Source organism: Sylvia atricapilla, chromosome 3 (genome assembly GCF_009819655.1).
Source record: "Sylvia atricapilla isolate bSylAtr1 chromosome 3, bSylAtr1.pri, whole genome shotgun sequence".
Lineage (NCBI taxonomy): Eukaryota > Metazoa > Chordata > Aves > Passeriformes > Sylviidae > Sylvia > Sylvia atricapilla.
Window position 1 is genome coordinate 76717746 of NC_089142.1, and position 17621 is coordinate 76735366.

Sequence of the window (17621 nt, forward strand, 5' to 3'; positions counted from 1 at the left end):
ATTAGTCTAAGCAGAATAGAGCAGATTGTTTATTTTGGTTGAGCTCTGCTTCAGGCTGTAACATCAGATGTAGCTCCTAGAGTGACAAATTCCAATTGCAGTGTCACAGATTAAACAAGGGTACAGAGGAGCCCTGCAAGCAGTTTTGTTTCTCATGGGAGTGAAAGGATACTGTGCTTGCTAAAGTTAGTACGTGTGATCCCACCATGACCAAAATAAAATAATCCGCTCTCATAACTCTCTTCTATTTAAAAATTACATTGCTCAGAACCCCTTTTGTTGTACATTCTTCAGTTTGGGGTTGCAATATTCGGTTGAAGTTAGTCGCCTTTTATTAATGAACAGTGCAACTCTGCATTACTTTTATGAAACATAGTAATTTTTAGCTTTGTTTGTTCTACTGTATGGTCATATCTCGTTCACAAAATCACAGACTCAAAAATCAGTTGTGATTAAAAGCAGCACCTGGAGATCCTCTGTTCCAGGCCCCTGCTCAAGTAGAATCAACTAGAGCAAGTTGCTCACACCATTTCCAGATGGCTTTGGAATATCTCCAAGGATGGAGACCCCAGAAACCTGTCAGCAACTTGTGTCAGCTCTTGGACAAATTCACAGTATAAATATTTCTCCTTATGTTCAGCTAGGAGCTCCTTTGTTTTATTTTATGCCCTTCGTCTCTGGTTCTGTCACCAGGCACCACAGAAAAGAGCCTGTCAGTCTTCTTTATACCTTCTCTTCAGAATCCTGTATTTTTATGGGGTTCCACTGTGGCTTTTCTTCCCTGGGCTAAACAGCCCTAGCTCCCTCTGCTTTTCCTTATATTGGAGATGGACATATAATGGAGATGGTCCATTGATTGTTTTAATGGCTCTGTGCTGGAATCTCTCTTGTAGCTCCCCGTCTCTCTCGTACTGGGGGGCACAGAACTGGACCCTGCACACGAGGTGTGCTTCATCAGTGTTGAGTAGAGCAGTAGGATCAACACCCCTCCTAACTCACCCATGATACCATTAGCTGTTTTGTGGCAAGAGCTTATTGCTGACTCACATTCAAGCGGGTGTCCTTGAAGAAGCTGAAGTCTGCTCTCAAAAGCCCAGGGTTATAATTTTGCCTTTGGTTCTGCCTCCTCCTTCCAGGATCCAGAATTCCACTGTCTCATGGGCTCTGCAGCCAAGGATGCCTTTAGCCCTAACATATCCAAGTTCCTCATTTTTAAAGGCATGAAAGCTGGAGAGCACCTTTTCTTGTTGTTCCTCTATCACTTGGATCAGCAAGTTACACATTTATACGTTTCGCTTAGCAAATACGTATTGCACTTAACATGGTTGGTTTCTAGGATGATTAAATATCCCCTCTACAGTGGAGCATTATTACCATCAGAAAACATTTGAAGGTACTTGCTTCCCTGAAACAGGTGCATTTGTTTTATCTCAGATAGACTTTTTTGCAATATCCATGACAGATAAGAATAGCGACCTTTTGGAATATAAGATGTTTACACAAACTATAGTAAATAATAAATAAACACGTAAATTGGATAAAATGGCAATTAGTTCTGCAATTTTCAGGTGGCCTCTTTGCCCATTTTGAAGATGAGTATTTATGTGATAGGTCTCCTTTCATCTCATCTTTAAAATGTGGATTGTTGTTACCTGTAAGACCTGACTGAAGATTTTGGCCTCCTTAAGATTTTTCCATTAACACGTGACATTTTTGCTGCAATTTCCCAATTGTTCCATTTGTGACTCATTATCTGAGAAACACCATGAGAGAGAGTTGTGAGTACTTTGTTTACCAGAAAATTTTGATCTCCCACTGGTTTTACAGCTGACTACAGTTTCACTGTCCTCAGTGTGTAGTCAGTTCTGATTAATGCAGAACTAAGGCAAGATTAAATTTAGGCCCCATCCTCTGAGTACAGATAAGAATCTTGACAAGGTTGCTGAAGCTCTTCACCTTTCAAGGTACATAAGAAATGTCTCCTGTGGAATTTACAGCATGTGCAGGATGTTGAAGGTCGTGTGGGCATGTGTGGCTTTTAAAGAGGTGCAGTTCCATCCCACCCCCACTCCTACCCCATGCCAAGAGTGTACATAACATAACCAACCCCACCACCCAACTGTTAGGTAAAGGGAAAGGTCTAATTTCATCATATGGCTTCTCAAAAGTTGAATACTAAAAGGTTAAAATCTTCTTAGTAGTTACTTGAATGTAAAATTAAGTATGAGTAATGCTAAGAAGAAATCCTTTGGTAATGTACAATGTGCTGTGTTTATCATAAATGAAGCTATACCTGGTGTTCCTGTGTTCCTAGAAGTTGGAATTTGTGCAATAAACTGGTCTTGATTGGAAAATGATAGCTGAAGATAAAATTAGAGAGACACTGAAGGAGGAACATGGAGAAAAGAGAAAAACCAAAGTATTAGGAAATTAACATTGAAGAAAAGTGAGTTGCTGTAGGCAGTGCTTCATTTATTCAAATGATTGAAGAACTAGCTTCTGAAAGTGTTGTATCTGTCAACGGAAGATGCAGGAAAATATGTTTAAAAGAAAATAGCTACAAATACCTGAAATAAACTACCAGCTAGCCATATGTTTAGATCTCTGGGATGTCTCTGTAAAATATAATAGGTAGATGTACAGACACAAAGAGAAGCAAAGGCTGAATCTCTGGGGGCAGGCAAACAAATTTCTTTAGGGTTTATATGTATTTAATTGTGAAGTTCATGGTGCTGTATTTTCAGTTGTCCTCTCTGTTACAAATAGTTGATGTTAGGAATCACAATGCCTCAACAGAGATCAGGGATATTTTCTCTGTTGTCAGCTGACATGTCAAGGCGGTTTTTTTTAGCTGTTATGTTCACAGAGTGCAGGACACAGATATTTCTACACTTCTGTCATTTCATGTTTAACTTTAAAAGGAATATGTGAAGCAGAATTGGAAGATATGTAAGCAGCTGACATGTCATATGCACTTGGAAATGTGTCCTGAATACTAACAGTGTTGCTTCGAATCCGATAAACCTCACCCCTTGTAACAAGGGTGTCTGCGGTGAGGCCAGTCCTCAAATGAGAATGTCCTTTGCCCAAGCGCACTGAAGCCCCGCGCAGGCACTATTTATAAAACCTGCTCCACTCCGGCGCTCAGCAGAGCACGTGTGGTTGGTGATTCACAGCGCCGGGGGCTGCAGCTTCTGATGCCACCAGACATGGAAATGTCATTGACTTCTCACACTCTGCCAAAGCAGGCTGGGGTTCAAGGGCTGCTCTCTTCTACAGCTCATGTTCGGAAACAGAAGGAAAACCTAATGAATCACACATGGCTGAGCAGATCACTGTCAGGGTAGCTAATGTTCCACAGAGTGGGAAACATAATTTGTACCTTATATAACGGGGAATGTGTGAGTCAGTTTCGGTAAGAATTGGCCTGAACTTTCTTTGAGGGATCACTCATGCGCACAGGGTTTGGCAGTTTCTGTAAGAGCTTTATACTGAGTCCATACAGTTGGATTGCTATTCCTAGTAGTTGTCGTTTCAAAGGTTATATTTGTTTTGGTTGCTTCTTTTTTCTTTTTCCATCTCAGTCTGCACATTGCCTCCAGCTTGTGAAATTTCCACAAAGGAGGAGTGAGGCAAAGTCTGCTCCAGTACCTGTGTAGCCACAGATGTAAGTGCTAGGAAGCCTGGTGTAAATAGGACGGTGAGCATCCTAAAAAATGATGCTTTATTGCACTTACTGATTTAACTTGGCTGGTGCATTTTTTTCTGAACTCATTCTGAACTCCAAATTGGGTCAGACAAAGCACAGCAGTGAGATTTAGTGGCCTTAACCAGTACTCCAAACTCCTGAATAAGTGATATGAAAACAAGGTTGATTGCAGTATTTGGGGCAGAGGGAGAAAGATACCATTTTGACAGACAAAGAAGTTTCGGTAAAACTTTTCTCAGTTAGTTTTATGTCAGAAATGAACTCTCTGTCACCCTCCACTTAAAAATGCAAAGATGTCCAATGAATGCTAAAGCAGAATGTTTTCAGCTAAAATTAAGCAGATGTACAGGTGCAAACATGTTTTCTGTATGCAGCTGCTGTGCAATTAAATTTTTAGATGTGATTAAAACACCTGGTCTGCCCCTGTCAATATAAGATGTTATTTTTCACATTGAATTATAGCTTTGTAGTTATTCAAAGAAGTGTAAGGCCAAATTGTGGTCAGATAAAGTAAATGACATTTTAGCAAGTGGTTATAATTCAAACAAAGTCTGATCTAGGAAAGAAGTGACAAGTCTTAACTTTTCTGTTAGCAGTTTTGGAAACTTAAATGTCAGTGTTCTGTGTAGTTTTTCATTGCTCTGATGTAATTGTTCTTTTGCAGAAATGCAATGCAGTTCTGTTTCAACTGGAGAGACGCAGCAACAAATTCCTACCAGATTCAGTCATTGCTTTTATGCCAGTCAAAGTCTGTGCTGTGTCCGTCTGTTTAGAAATGAGGGTGGTTGGGCCCAAGACAGTGCCCTTTCTTTTGAAGAAAGCATAAATTCTATGTACGAAGTACTTTTTAGGACATGAAATGGTACTGAGAGGAGGATGTATGATTTCAGACAAGTTTGTTCTTGTTAACATAATTTGCACAGCTGCATTTTCAATGTGCCCACCAATTCTTATCAAGCAAATTTCAAGGCTCTCCTCATTATTATCAGAAAAGTTTCTGTCTTTGTGAGACTGGAGTTTGACAGTATATGTGATAGAAAATACACTAATTAGGATTATTTTAAAATTAAATATCAAGCATCTCTTGACATTTCATTTCTCAGTATTGTTACATGTAAACTAGATAATAGTATAATTGAATAATGTTTTACATGGGTCATGTACATGAGTTGTAACTTAGGATAAGGAATTTAACATCCCATGTGTAGTAGTTTGAAAGCAAAACGAGTGAGAGGCTTCAAGTCAGAAATACAATTTAATGAGAAGAAAAGGGAAAAAAGGTAAAATAAAATAAATGCAATAATACAAAAGACTACCTGACTGAGTCAGAATAGAACCTGAGCAGGGTGATGGAAGCAGTCCAGGTGAGGTGGTCTTCCTGAAGCAGTGATACTGTAGAAAGGTCTGGTAGCCCTGGTCCTCTAGGAATCAGTGGGTAAGGGCTGCCTGTACTGTCCCAAATCCCAGTTTATATCCAGGTGAGAATGCTTGGCTCCTCCCCCTGGGCAGAGCATCTCACAATGGGATGAGGAGTCATGCAGTGTGTCCTCGATGGCCCATTAAAGAGAGATAACTCCGTCCAGGAGCTATCTGTGAGTCATGGGCAAGGCATTGATGGGCCGTTAACTGAAGGCACTCCAGAGGGAGGGGGACCTGGGAAGACACTGCTCCAACAATTGGATTCCTCAGTTCATGAAGATGGTGATAGAATACTTTGTGCACATCCTATACTACAACCCAGGACACCATGGAAGTATTGCAGTTTGTTCTGTGAATGGAGCCATGTACCGTGTGGTGCTTCTGATTAATTTGAAACATAGTAAGAAGCGAGGCTCCCCTAGTTTAAGAATAATTTTTTTTTCTAAGCATCTCTTAGGGTTATGAGACAGTAAATCTGCATTTTTGTGGTTCAGTTTTTTCTTTATTTTATCTGACACAATATACAGTCTACAGTTTACCAAATGTACTTTTGATCAATTGCTAACAAAAAAAAAGTTTATTTCTTGCCACATACAGTCTTAATCTCACAGGTTATTTTTGCATGGCATCTAAAGTAAAAAACAAAATCTAATCAAGTCATTTCTCTATATTTTGATTGGTTTGAGACTTTTTTCTGAAGCAAAGTAGGTGAATGTCATCTTTTAAACAGCACTGATTTTTTTAGAAACTTACGAATATAAAAACTCCAAGTAAAACTTAAAGGTAAAAACTATACCTTGGAGTATAGATTTAATTTTTAATGTTTCAACTGATTAGAGAAAGTACAAGAGTCTGAATGCTTCCCTTAAAATTAGAGGATAGGGACTGGCGAATGATCTAATTTCCAATGATCATTGGTAAATACAAAGATGGGGTTGTCATTTTTTTTCATGTATTGTTCTATAATTCGAAATAGAGAAAACACAAGAGTTCCATAAGCTTTTGTGTTGGGAAATGTTTGTTGTTTTGGGCTACATTTTGAATTAAATGATGCTCTGTTTGTTTTGTCATTATGTTTTACATAATAAAATATCTCTTCTCACTGAACAAGAACAGGAGCAGGAAGGGTTTTGTCACAGAGTCCAAATGTATTCCTTGGACATATTTTAGTTGTGTACAGATACTTAGGGCTGAGCCAGCTCTTAGAACACCTGTGAAAATACACTCTATTTGTCATGGAAATGGAAGAAATCCACATTTTGTAGTGAAATATTTCTGTATATTGTTTATGGTTTGATCAGCCTATGAATTAATATAGATAGACAATGAAGTATTGATATTATCCATATTGGTTGCAGGGCATCTCCAGGTTGTTATTTCACATGCCAAACACAGTTTATTTATTATTATGTCAAATTATGCGTCTCCTTGTTTTCCATTTGATTTCCTTGTTCTTTTTATTCCTCATTATTTTCTTGATAGCTAGACTGTAATCCAGACCCCAGCTCATATGCAGTTAAGTATGGTGTCTTCAGGGAGTTGTCAAAAGGAAGTTGAAGTCAGAAGATAACTTACCTTAGTGAATGCCTTTTAATATTTCTGAATTTATCTTTTTTTTTTTTTTTTTTTTTTTTTTTTTTTTTTTTTTCCCTTAGAAATTACTGGGATAGTTATCAAATTCCTACCTATAATCTGTCTTCTCTCCCAAGTCTGGGTTACTTTTTCCAGCAGGGATAGTGTGTAACACAAGAGTCAGTATGAATAGTCTCTGTGGGAATGACCCACCCATTCTGGGAAAGATGTAGGTAGACATGAGGAGGCAGAACTATTCATTAGTGCTGATAATTGTGGCTACTATGTCCCCTACGAGAAAGTTGCAGAGTTTGCTTGATGCATCCTTCTCTTTAAGAAAATGGTCAGGGAGAACAAGGAGTGAGTAAGATGAAATAATCCATGCACCTTTTCCCTCACATTGTGTCAGTCCACATAAGTAGCTATGTGTGAGGTAGGAAGTGAGCTGCTTTATCAAAACAAGGGAAAGCTGGGCAAAAGTGATATTTTAGTGAGGTCCCTGAGATACGTGCCCTTTCAGGCACACTCATTTTCTAGTAAGAGTCTTCATATAAGTTCTGTGACTTCTTTATGAATAGTATATTATTATTTCATTACCTGAAAATCTGTTCTGCTTGAAGAACGGGGGAATGGCCACCACAGTTGTGGGTTTTTTTTCTACATGTCTTCCGTCATAAGTCACTTCTTGTTAGCATCACAGCTTCCACAAGATTTTCAGAGATGATATTATAAAACAGTGTTGTGAATACTCTTTCTCCTATTCCTGCAATATTCAGACACTGTAGGAGAGGGATAAATCTCATGGGTCTATTTGTTATTGACTTTCACTGTACCCTGTGCATTGTTTGGGTATCAAGATCTGGTATTCCGATGGGAATGCAAAATTATATTTAGATTGATGTCAGTCTACCTTAGAGTTACACAGATTATTAGGTCAGGTCAGCAGAAGATTTTCCCTGAGTACTCCTGTACAAAGAGCAGTAGATTTTCTGAGACCTCATACATAGATACCTTCATTGAAAGAAGACCAGCCAGCCAGCCTCCAGTTAGGCAGTATTAAACTAATGAAAATGGATGTCGAGATTAAATAGAAAACAGGCACCTAAAATTGTTTGAGCTTCCAGAATTTTGTTTTGAATCGGGTTCAATAAGCATCTTCAGAATTTTCTGCATATTTTTATTGTCCCAGTTGCAAATTCAGAAATTACACTTCCCAAACTGTAGAATAATTTGTTTGGGTTTACAACTTAATTTGGGTAGAGGATGTGGTAGTGGTGGTGTTTGTTGGTTTTTTTCCTAGTTGGAAAGTTGATTCCATTTACTCTTTTAAGTGCTGGAAGTTGGCATGTAGGGAAGAAGAAGGAGGAGGGAAATTAAATTTAAGCACAGAGCTGAGTGCATGTTGGGCATTTAAATTCTACAGTTGTGACACAAGGCTGTAATAAAATCAAAAACAGAAATTCACAATATGAATATGACATAAAGAAGCCACTTTCACTGCTAGTACAATTATCTGGTGGGTGTTGCAAACTACTTTCTTCAGATTACTAAAGATAATTGACTGCTTTGAACACTTAAAATCTGCCAAGTCAGAATGCCTTCTGTGAGACTTGCTAGCCCAAGGCTTGTTCTTTCTTTGAGTGGAGGTGCTGATGTAGAAGGTGTTCTCAGATAACTGCATCTTGACATTTATGCTAAGGTATTCACCCTGAGGAGGAAAGGATAAAATATTATCTGTAAATTTTAAAGACAGTGAGGAGCTAAAAAAAAAAAGTGATTTCTATAAAGAAATGTCTTGTTATAACAATAGCTTTAGGGTGTTTTTTTATAAGATAATAATCATATCTTTGGTTCAGACTGAAGACTCATTTAATGGGAAGCACCCTCAAGTTATTGTTTGGATCAACATATACCTTGAATATACTTATTTGAAAAGAAAGATGAGAAAAAACATAAAAGATAATCTAAAGGCAGTGAAATATAATTCTCTAAGAGCAAATGCACTTAATGTGCTTCTACCTTCTGTTCCCTCTTTTTTTCCTCTCTCCTCTTCGCTGCTTCTCTACCTCACTTTGTTTTCCAGTCTTTTTTTTACTTCTATATGTTAAGAAATGCAGTCCTAAAGTTCATTCACCAGGGTGTATTTTCAAAACTAACTGAAAGGGAATACTGAAATTTACACAGTAGATACATGCTTTATCCAAAAGTTCTAGTCCCTCCTGGAGTCCCAGGGAATGAAAAATATAATATGATAGCATCCCTTAAAATAATATCCAATATGATTTTCCTCCTGTACCATTTCCAGGGATATAAGCATCCCCAAGAAGGCAAAAAGAGCTCATGACTGTGTCTTCTCTTTCGTGTTAGGAGCATTCTTTTGTGTAATGTGTTTACAGACATTGATTTTCACAGGCTATCTCAAAAGGCTTGATTTTGGGAATGGAAAATAAGAAAACAAAATAATTTAGTAAGATGTGGTAATAAAAAACAGTCCCAACCCGAAGCTCTGTTGTCATAAATCTGTATTGCGGGACTGTTAGTTTTTAAACCTGAGTGTCCATGTGCAGTCTGTTGGAGACAGCGCACAGTAACCCCTGGGCTATGCCCAAGAGCTGTCAGGGGCTTTGCTATTTGGCAAGCCTAAAAACCATGTCAGGGGCCATTCTAACAATTTAACAGCATAGACAGTTGCATTCCAGTGGCATAAGAACATTATCTGACAATATTCATTTTGCTAGCATAGATGTCAAGAGTTAAACTAAAATAAGATTACTAAATAAGGTTTAAATTCTTGAAAGAAATCAACAGGACCTCAGTAGTGCCAGTGGGACTGATCAGGAGAATAAAATGCCATTGGAGTGTGAAGGCATTTTGACTTTTTCTTTTGTTCATTCCTAATTACCGAAGGATTGTATGGTGTTGAAAATGGTACAGGTGAATTTAGGCCTTCGTCCTCTTATTGTGATATCCCATGATTCTCCCAACTTCATTGGTTACTTTGATTTTTTTTTTTTTTTCATGATAAACAAATGATACTGATTTCTTACTGTGTGTCTCTGGTCAGAAGGTTATGAGTCTGTGAAAGGAAGTGTTCTTGGGCTAACAGGAGTGTGTGACTGCTGTGGACTGTCAGAGATGAGCAGTTTTGCTTGTGCTGCTAAGGGCTGGGTGCTGCCTCAGAGGAGAGGAAAGTCTGCTGTGACCTGGCTCAAACCTAGGGAGGGGTGAAAGAGGCATTTGCCACCCTTTGGTAGCAAATGCTGAGAGTACAAGTGACGCAGGTTTGGGAGGTCATTGCATGTCAAAGTGTCAGTGTGGAGGAATCAGTTCACAGTAAGCTGGAGCTCAGCTATCTACAAAGGGTAACCAGCAAGCAAAACAGGGTTTGGGTTAGGGCAGTTCATGTGCTGCTGCCTCGGTTCACATTTGTTGTCTCTTCCTTCTATTACCAAGGTATTTTCCTTTTCTCTCCAGTGGAGCATCAGTGAGGTTTTACAAGCACAGATGGAGGAAAAGGAGCAGGTTCCACCCACCTCCTTTCAAAGCATGTCTGATTTGTTGGTTATTTGCTGTGCAGAGGAACACTGTGAACCGAATCTGATAGATTGCAGGGTGTTTCTCCTCCAGCCTGATCACCGTCTACTCCTTGATATCATAAGCTTCAGCAGTTAGTGGCAGAGGTGGTTATTGTGTCTGGAGACAGAGCTCATAAAGGCATGTCTGAGCAAGCAGGCAGAGCACACACGTAGCACCAGGTGCTAATTTGAATGTACCAGTGCCTGTAACAGAATTCCCTTGCCCGTGTCCTCAGGCAGCAGATGCTGTTGCCTGCCACAGTGATCAGAGATTTTACAGGCAATAATGTGTGGCATTTCCATACCCCAAACAAACCCTTAACAACAGAGTTAACAGGAGCACTGCTGAAAGGAGTACTTGCCATCATGTGCACTAATTTTAAGTGTTCCTGTTTTTTCCTCTTATATTCTGGTTTAGTACAGTCAGGCTGTTCCTGGGTTCTGGCCCCTTGGCGCTGCTTCCAGTAGAAATAAGAAACATGAAAGTGCATTTTAGAGGAAAACATGTAACGTAACAGAGGAGAAAATAGGTCAGATTTCACTTGCTGATGCTTCTTAAGTTAACAGCTGTGGGTCAGAACACATTTTTATACAGAAGCAGAGACAGATAATTTAAGCTCGCACAGTGATGTCTCACGGTGTTCATAACCTTCATTTTATGATCTTTAATCCATTGTGTGGCAAGTGATCAAAGGCAAAAAACTGGGGGCCTTTTGTAGTTATTTTTCAAGAGCTTTACTATGTTCGTTTTTTAATACTATATTTATATATTTAGGGTTTTTAAATTGGCACAGCCTATGTAAAGATATATTTTCTTCCCTTAGGAAAGGAAAAGTAGGGATGTAGGTTTGTTTTTATTTTTGTTCCTAAAATTCCATGAAAGATAAATTCGTGACTGCATATCACTGATATTAATTTCTTAGTACTTTCATTAGTACTTTTTCTTTTCTCAGGTAAGGTCCTGATACTCATTTCAAATGCCTACCCTTGTCTAAATATTCGGGGCCTGCATTGTTACTCGTAAGTCGGCTGTAATTGATAGGTCACTGTTTCTATGAATCCATAATAGCATATTGCTCATTAAAAAGCCGAATTTGCTGCTCTACTTTCCTCCAAACTGTATGAATTCTAAACCACAAATGACTGACGCAATTTTTCTATACTTTCTATATTTATATTTTATATAAATATTGTCATCTTTTTAATGTATTTTTAATAACATATTCAATCAGAACATACCTGGAAGTAGTTTCATGGTAAGAAAACCATGCAGTTTAAGCATCAGAACCAGGCAATTCATTCAATAGTTTTGAATAAGACTGTGGAATATGATAGACAGGAAAGCCAGAAGTGTCACCAGCTTCACAGGAATTAGAAGACTATATTTTCCTACATAGAGTTCTATGAGGAAGCTACATGATGGATGAATAATTTGTCTTATTTAGGCATTTGTAATTTTGTTTTGCTACAAGAACAGAGCCAAAACAGATTGCTGCTCAAGGACAGTATTTCTGTTTAATTCTTTTAAATGTTTATGAAGCAGGAGAGTGCCTGTAGTATCTGTGTCACCTAAGTTTATATTTTCCTTTTTACTTTTCCCTTGCATATTTTTTCAATGATTCACCTTTTCTTGAATGGTGCTGACCTGAAACCTAACACAGATCTGCTTTGAAATGACATGGGGATCCATTTAGAAATGAAATTATTTCACAGTGCTTATATAGAAAGCTTTTTGAAGTACAGGAAGATTGCCAAAGTGGAAAAATGTGCTGGAAATACAGAAGTGTTTTATGATAAATATAGTACTTATAGGTGGGGTTAAAGACTCTGATATAGCTGTGTGCATTCATATTTATTTACTGCAGAGAAATGACTTCCACATGGCTATTTTTGCTTTGCTGACTGTAATCCCATCAAGGCAGCCTTGTAGACATCTGCTAAGGTTTTTTCATTATTATTTGGTTAAGATTTTGAGATTGAGGTGAGAAAAATCCAGCTGTCACCTAGAAATGACCTCAAGTCAGTTTCACAGATTTGTCCAAAGTGATTTTCACATACTTCTGCAGGTTTAGAAGTATTCCTTGCCTCAAAGTGCTTCAAAATGTAGCTACTCATATTTTCTAAAAAAATATTTTCTCATATACACGGTGGGCTGTTTAACCTTTATTCAGTCTAGCTTTTTTTCAAAATATTAAGAGCAAGGACCAAGCAAGAGAAAAATTGCCTGTATATTTTTCAGTAGGCATTGCAAGATATATCTACTGATTCACTATTAATATCTACAAATAATTCCTTATGCAAAGTAGCCCCTCACATCCATAGCCATTGGGCTCGGTCTCAATACAGTAATAACCATTATGAGATCTTTGGGGTGTACTAGAACAATCAATTATCTAAACAAGCTCAAGTCTTTGTCTGTTTCTTTGGCCAGTATCTTAATTTGCCCAGTGGCAGTCTATCTGAGAATTATCTGCGTCTTGCTGCTCTGGAGGGAAGAAGGAAAGAGCTTATGGACCAGAAAGCACTTCCACCACTGCTGCTGTTGTGCCTCAGTCATCCAACAGTAATGACACGAAGCAGAAACATTTGGGATCCCCTTTCTTTGTCATTCAAGTCAGTGCACGCTGATCAAATTCTAAGGAAAAAGAATCCAAGCACAGGAGTGAGTTACTTATCATGGAAATTTCCAGTGATACATTGTAATGTTGGGTTTTCAATTTTTCAAAGGGGTTACATTCCTAATTGGTGAACAAAAAGGACCAATTTATCCCTTGCTGTGGGAAACGTTTTTCTTACATATTATTCTCAGGAAGCCTCTAATTCAACCAAACGCATTCTGTAAATGGAAACTATGAAACGCTTTCTAAAATATGTATCAGATTTACATTACTAGCCTAGTTGTGTTAGATTGAGGAAGGGACTTTGTTAAGCTGGGGCAATTTTTCTTTACTTTTATAATACTCCTTTCTAAAGTAAATTGTGTTTGGTACAAGCAAGGCTTCTATCAGTCCCTCTTGGGGTTATCCGAAATGTGTATTCACTAACTTCACCTGAGCGTTGTGAATATAATCCCTGCATTTTCATCTTTGCTGGTCTCAGGAACGAGATTTTCATGCCCCTTTTAAACTAGAATTGCATTCTTTTGATTCAAAATTTGCAGATGTTGGACTGTAGCAGTTGTTCCAATGCCAGAGGAAGTTGGGTAAATCTGCCTTGCATGCAGATTGAGTTTCTCAAAGTCTTATGACACTGATAGCCAGGCTGAAAAATTAGCGGGCAGTGTAAGAGCTGTGAAAGCTAAGCTTGTTTTTTCTGACAGAGTCAGAACCCAGATTTATATCTACCTTGTAGACATGGCTTGGAGTCTGATAGTGTTAAAAGATAGCATTTTTAAAGATTAATAAAGATACAGTTTAAATATGTACACTTAGGGCCATGCCCCTTCCGGAGATTATAGTTTTGATTTTAGACCATTGTGATGCATTAAGAAGCAAAATGAATTATCACAAAATCATTTACAGCAGAAACTGGTCATAGTAGTTCATTTGCATAATGAAATGCTGTTAGTATTGATTTTGTACAGGTTTAGGTGGAAATCTTGATGACACTGTTTTCATTTCTGGCCTGACTTTTTTAAGATACTCCACTTTTGATGGCTTTCTCTTATGCATCTCGCCACACACACGTATTTTGTCTTTGAAGTGAAGGTCAAAGAGATGTGAATTTAGAACCAAGGAGCTTCCTTCCCATGAAACTAGAAAAGATACTCAGACACTGAAGTAATACAAAAGAGCAATTAAACCTTTAAGTGAGATATCAGTTAAAACTATAGGAAGATTTGATTATATCTACAATTTAAGGAGAAATATTGGGGGTGTTTTTCTAAAGGTTACATTTGGCTGGTGACCATAGGGACTTTTGCACTGTGGAGACAAGATAACTGCTCCTCCACTTCTCCATAATGATTTGGTGACCATCCAGGGCTAAACTCATAGAGTTCAGCTTCTCATTTTGCCTCACAGCTGTCTTTTTAAAATTATTATTTGGCACATTCAGAACAGCAAGTAGGCAACTAATAAGGATTAGTAATGGGGTGGTTTTATTTATTCAGTTTTAAGCTGCTTTATTCAACAAAATCCTTAAAACACAGAGATTGTATTTTTGGAGATACTAACACGCTGCCATGAATTCTATACTATGTACAATACTAAACCATATTTTCATGAAGGATTAAATGCTTTTATGCAGTATGTGAAATTATTGATTACATTTTGAAGCTGTATTCCCACATTGAAGGCTTTCTGTTTTAGTGTTTCAGGGGTTTTCAAAGCATCATCTAGCAGGTTTTAGAGAAGATACAGCAATATTTCTAATTCTAATGATTTTATCACCAGCCTTGCTGTATTCTATTTTGTGTTTCAATACTTTTCTCCTGGAGTACAAATGTGGGAGAATTCATATTTTTATTTTTAAAAATAATTATTCTTCTTCCTAGTTACTAAAAAATTGAATATTGTGTTAAGTTTCTGCCTGCGTTCCCTTGCAAGCTAAATAAAGGAGAAATGTGATTCAGCATTTGAATGGGAATCTCACTGTTGTGTTCAACTTAACACATCTCCCTTTATTTTTGCAATTTTGAGACTTGAGGTTAGTAGAAGCTCTGAAAGATCAGAAATTATGTATACTACACTTAACTTTGGAACAGACAGTTGAGTTATGTCCACCAGGTGTTAGCAGAAGTTAGCCTATATTAGAGCAAATCCATTAGGTTTGATCAGCACACCTTCATGGTGCTGGTCCTGGGCAGGCTTTTGGAAACCACTGGCTGTCTGGCTCTCCTTGCTGTGACCATCACTAGAGAGTCTCTGAGTGCAGGCCAGCTGAGGAGTAAAACTGTTTATCCTCATTCATTCCGAGCGTTTCCTCTCTGCATCTCCACAAGCAGTATTCTCTCAGGCCTGGCACAGCCATATTTAGTCTCTGCATGTGTGATGGGTGTCTGCATTCCTGTAATGGTCCACGGAGGCTTAGCCTATGCAGGCAGTGGAGTCAAACTAGAGATTGAGCTCACCCTACTGCAGGTACCTGGAGGCTGATCAGCTCCAGACTTCGCTAAGTGTGTTGACCACAGCAGGAATTTCTCACTTACTGTATTGATACCCAACACTTAAGTCTAGCTTGCTCCCTTATTGAATCCCATACCTCTGACCAAAAGCTGAATTACTTTACTCATTATTACTGAGGGAATGCCGTTTTTGTAGAGTTCAAATGGCTGCCTTGAAAGGTTGAAGGCACATGGTGGTTTTCACAAAATCTTTAACTTTCCTAGATAGTCTCATTCCTATTTTATCCTACCTATCGCCACTTGGTGTTTTACCATATATGATCTTTTCTCACCTCATACAAAGGATATCTGTTACTGAAGGATTTGTCTTGCTTTAGGTTTCAGTTTTCAGTAAAGTTTCAACTTCCAGTAAAAGCTTTACTTCCATTTCGTCATATTTGATTCATGCTGGAAACCATCTCTTTTTAAAAGTGCTGCATTATGCCAGGAAAAACTCTATTTTTATGATGTAATATTCCTATGCATTATGAATTAAAAATTATTATTAAATTGGAAGTTTGAAATTAAGCTTTTTGTGGAGTTTAGTCCAGGCCTTGTTCATCACTCTCACTATTTTGTCCTTATCAGGAGTCCTGTGCTTGTGTTCCAATGTGTGCATCGCCATGTCATTTGCCTGGACTGCTTCCATCTGTACTGTGTGACCATGCTGAATGACCGCCAGTTCATCCATGACCCGGAGCTTGGCTATTCCCTCCCCTGTGTAGGTATGTTTCTGGTAATTGTTTTTTTTAATGTGAATTTGATTTCAGGGTAAGATTTTTTATTGCCTATTAGTTCTGTGTATATCAGTGAAATTATACTGCGTTGATAGGAGTTGTTTAATTTCTTGGAGAAAATATTTGAATATTGAAGTGGATTTTGCTAAGCACGTGAAATGGAGAATCAACTGGATTTTAAAGGGCATTTATTTTAAAACGAAACGTTTATTTTCTTCACATTAGTATTTTATAATCATGAAGTCCAAGCAGATAATAGCATTACACTCTGGTTAAAAAAAAAAAAAAAAAAAAAAAAAAAAAAAAAAAAAAACCTTGACCTCCACATTTCTACTTTCAAATTAAGTAAATTATTAGCTTTCTTGGTCTGTCTTCAAGTACTAATAAGAAAGGAACAGGAATTTTAAGTAATTTTCCTTTTGGTGAAGTTATTATTGCTGACTATCACCTCACTGAATGAATTGTAGTTATGTGTTTTACCTGAGTAGGAAACAAAGTTTGACTTAACTAAAGACTTAAATGGAATATGAATTGTTTTGAGGATTGATTCAATTTCACTGGCCTACGAACTGCAAAATTGTCAAAAATTTTGCTAAGAAATATATTCTATACATAGCATTCTTTTTTCTTGGTGCTAAATTAGAATGGGAGCATATATGTTTGTCTCAAGTGCTGTATCATAGTATGAGAATAATTTTACAGCATATTAGAAGCTGCACAGGAGATGGGTTTGCCTGGTTACCTGAATGGCTGATAAGTAAGTTTCAAACACCACTAAATGGGAGAAAAATTGACAAAAGCTCTTAGTAGAGTGGCATCTATTTAATCTGAGAACATGCCTTGAGGGTATTGAAAGTACAGTAGTAAGAAATATTTAAAATTATTTCTTTTTAATTGCTTCAAGCAAGCAACGTTTCTTCACACTTCACTAGAATTGCTGTTTAGGTGCTGTATTGCCAGGTCTTATTTTACTTCCCCCTGAACTGCTACTACACTTACAGACTGATGTCATCCTACACAAAATAATTTTTAATGTTGTGTGGGAAAACTTGTCATGAGAACTTGAACAGGAACTTTATACCCAGTGTTCTTTCCTTGATCTTTTTATTAGTATAGTACTGTGAGGTCAATCTGTACTCTCAGCTTCCCGCCTTGCTTCTCCAGAGGTTAATCCATTTGCCGCTCCCACGCAAATTAATAAGCTGCTTGAGTGGAATCATTCCTTTTCTCCCTCTTTTATTGATTTTCTTCCATTTTCTTCTGTTAGCTCCTTAGGTTAATCAGTTACTCCAGTGGTGCAGCAGGCAGCTCATCTTTCTCCTTGCTTGTGGGCCTCCTCGCTGCTGTGGCTGGTGTCACAGAGCTTCCTCCAGTTCAGGCTGATATGTCAAACTAATGACCCTTCTTCCTCTTCTGTCTCTAAACTCGTTGCTAATCATGCTGCACTAAACTTGTATTAGGATCTTTCCATATGTCTTCTACTCCAGCTGCTCAGTTCAGAAGTT

At 37.9% G+C, this 17621-nt stretch overlaps 1 protein-coding gene across 1 annotated transcript in view; it reads left to right on the forward strand.

Annotated features, from left to right (window-relative positions):
• Nucleotides 1-17621, forward strand: part of PRKN (parkin RBR E3 ubiquitin protein ligase) — a 674505-nt gene that overhangs the window by 392333 nt on the left and 264551 nt on the right. The window contains exon 7 of the mRNA XM_066315857.1: nucleotides 15968-16104. Coding sequence (XP_066171954.1) covers nucleotides 15968-16104 — 137 coding nt within the window. The remainder of the gene's footprint in view (nucleotides 1-15967; nucleotides 16105-17621) is intronic.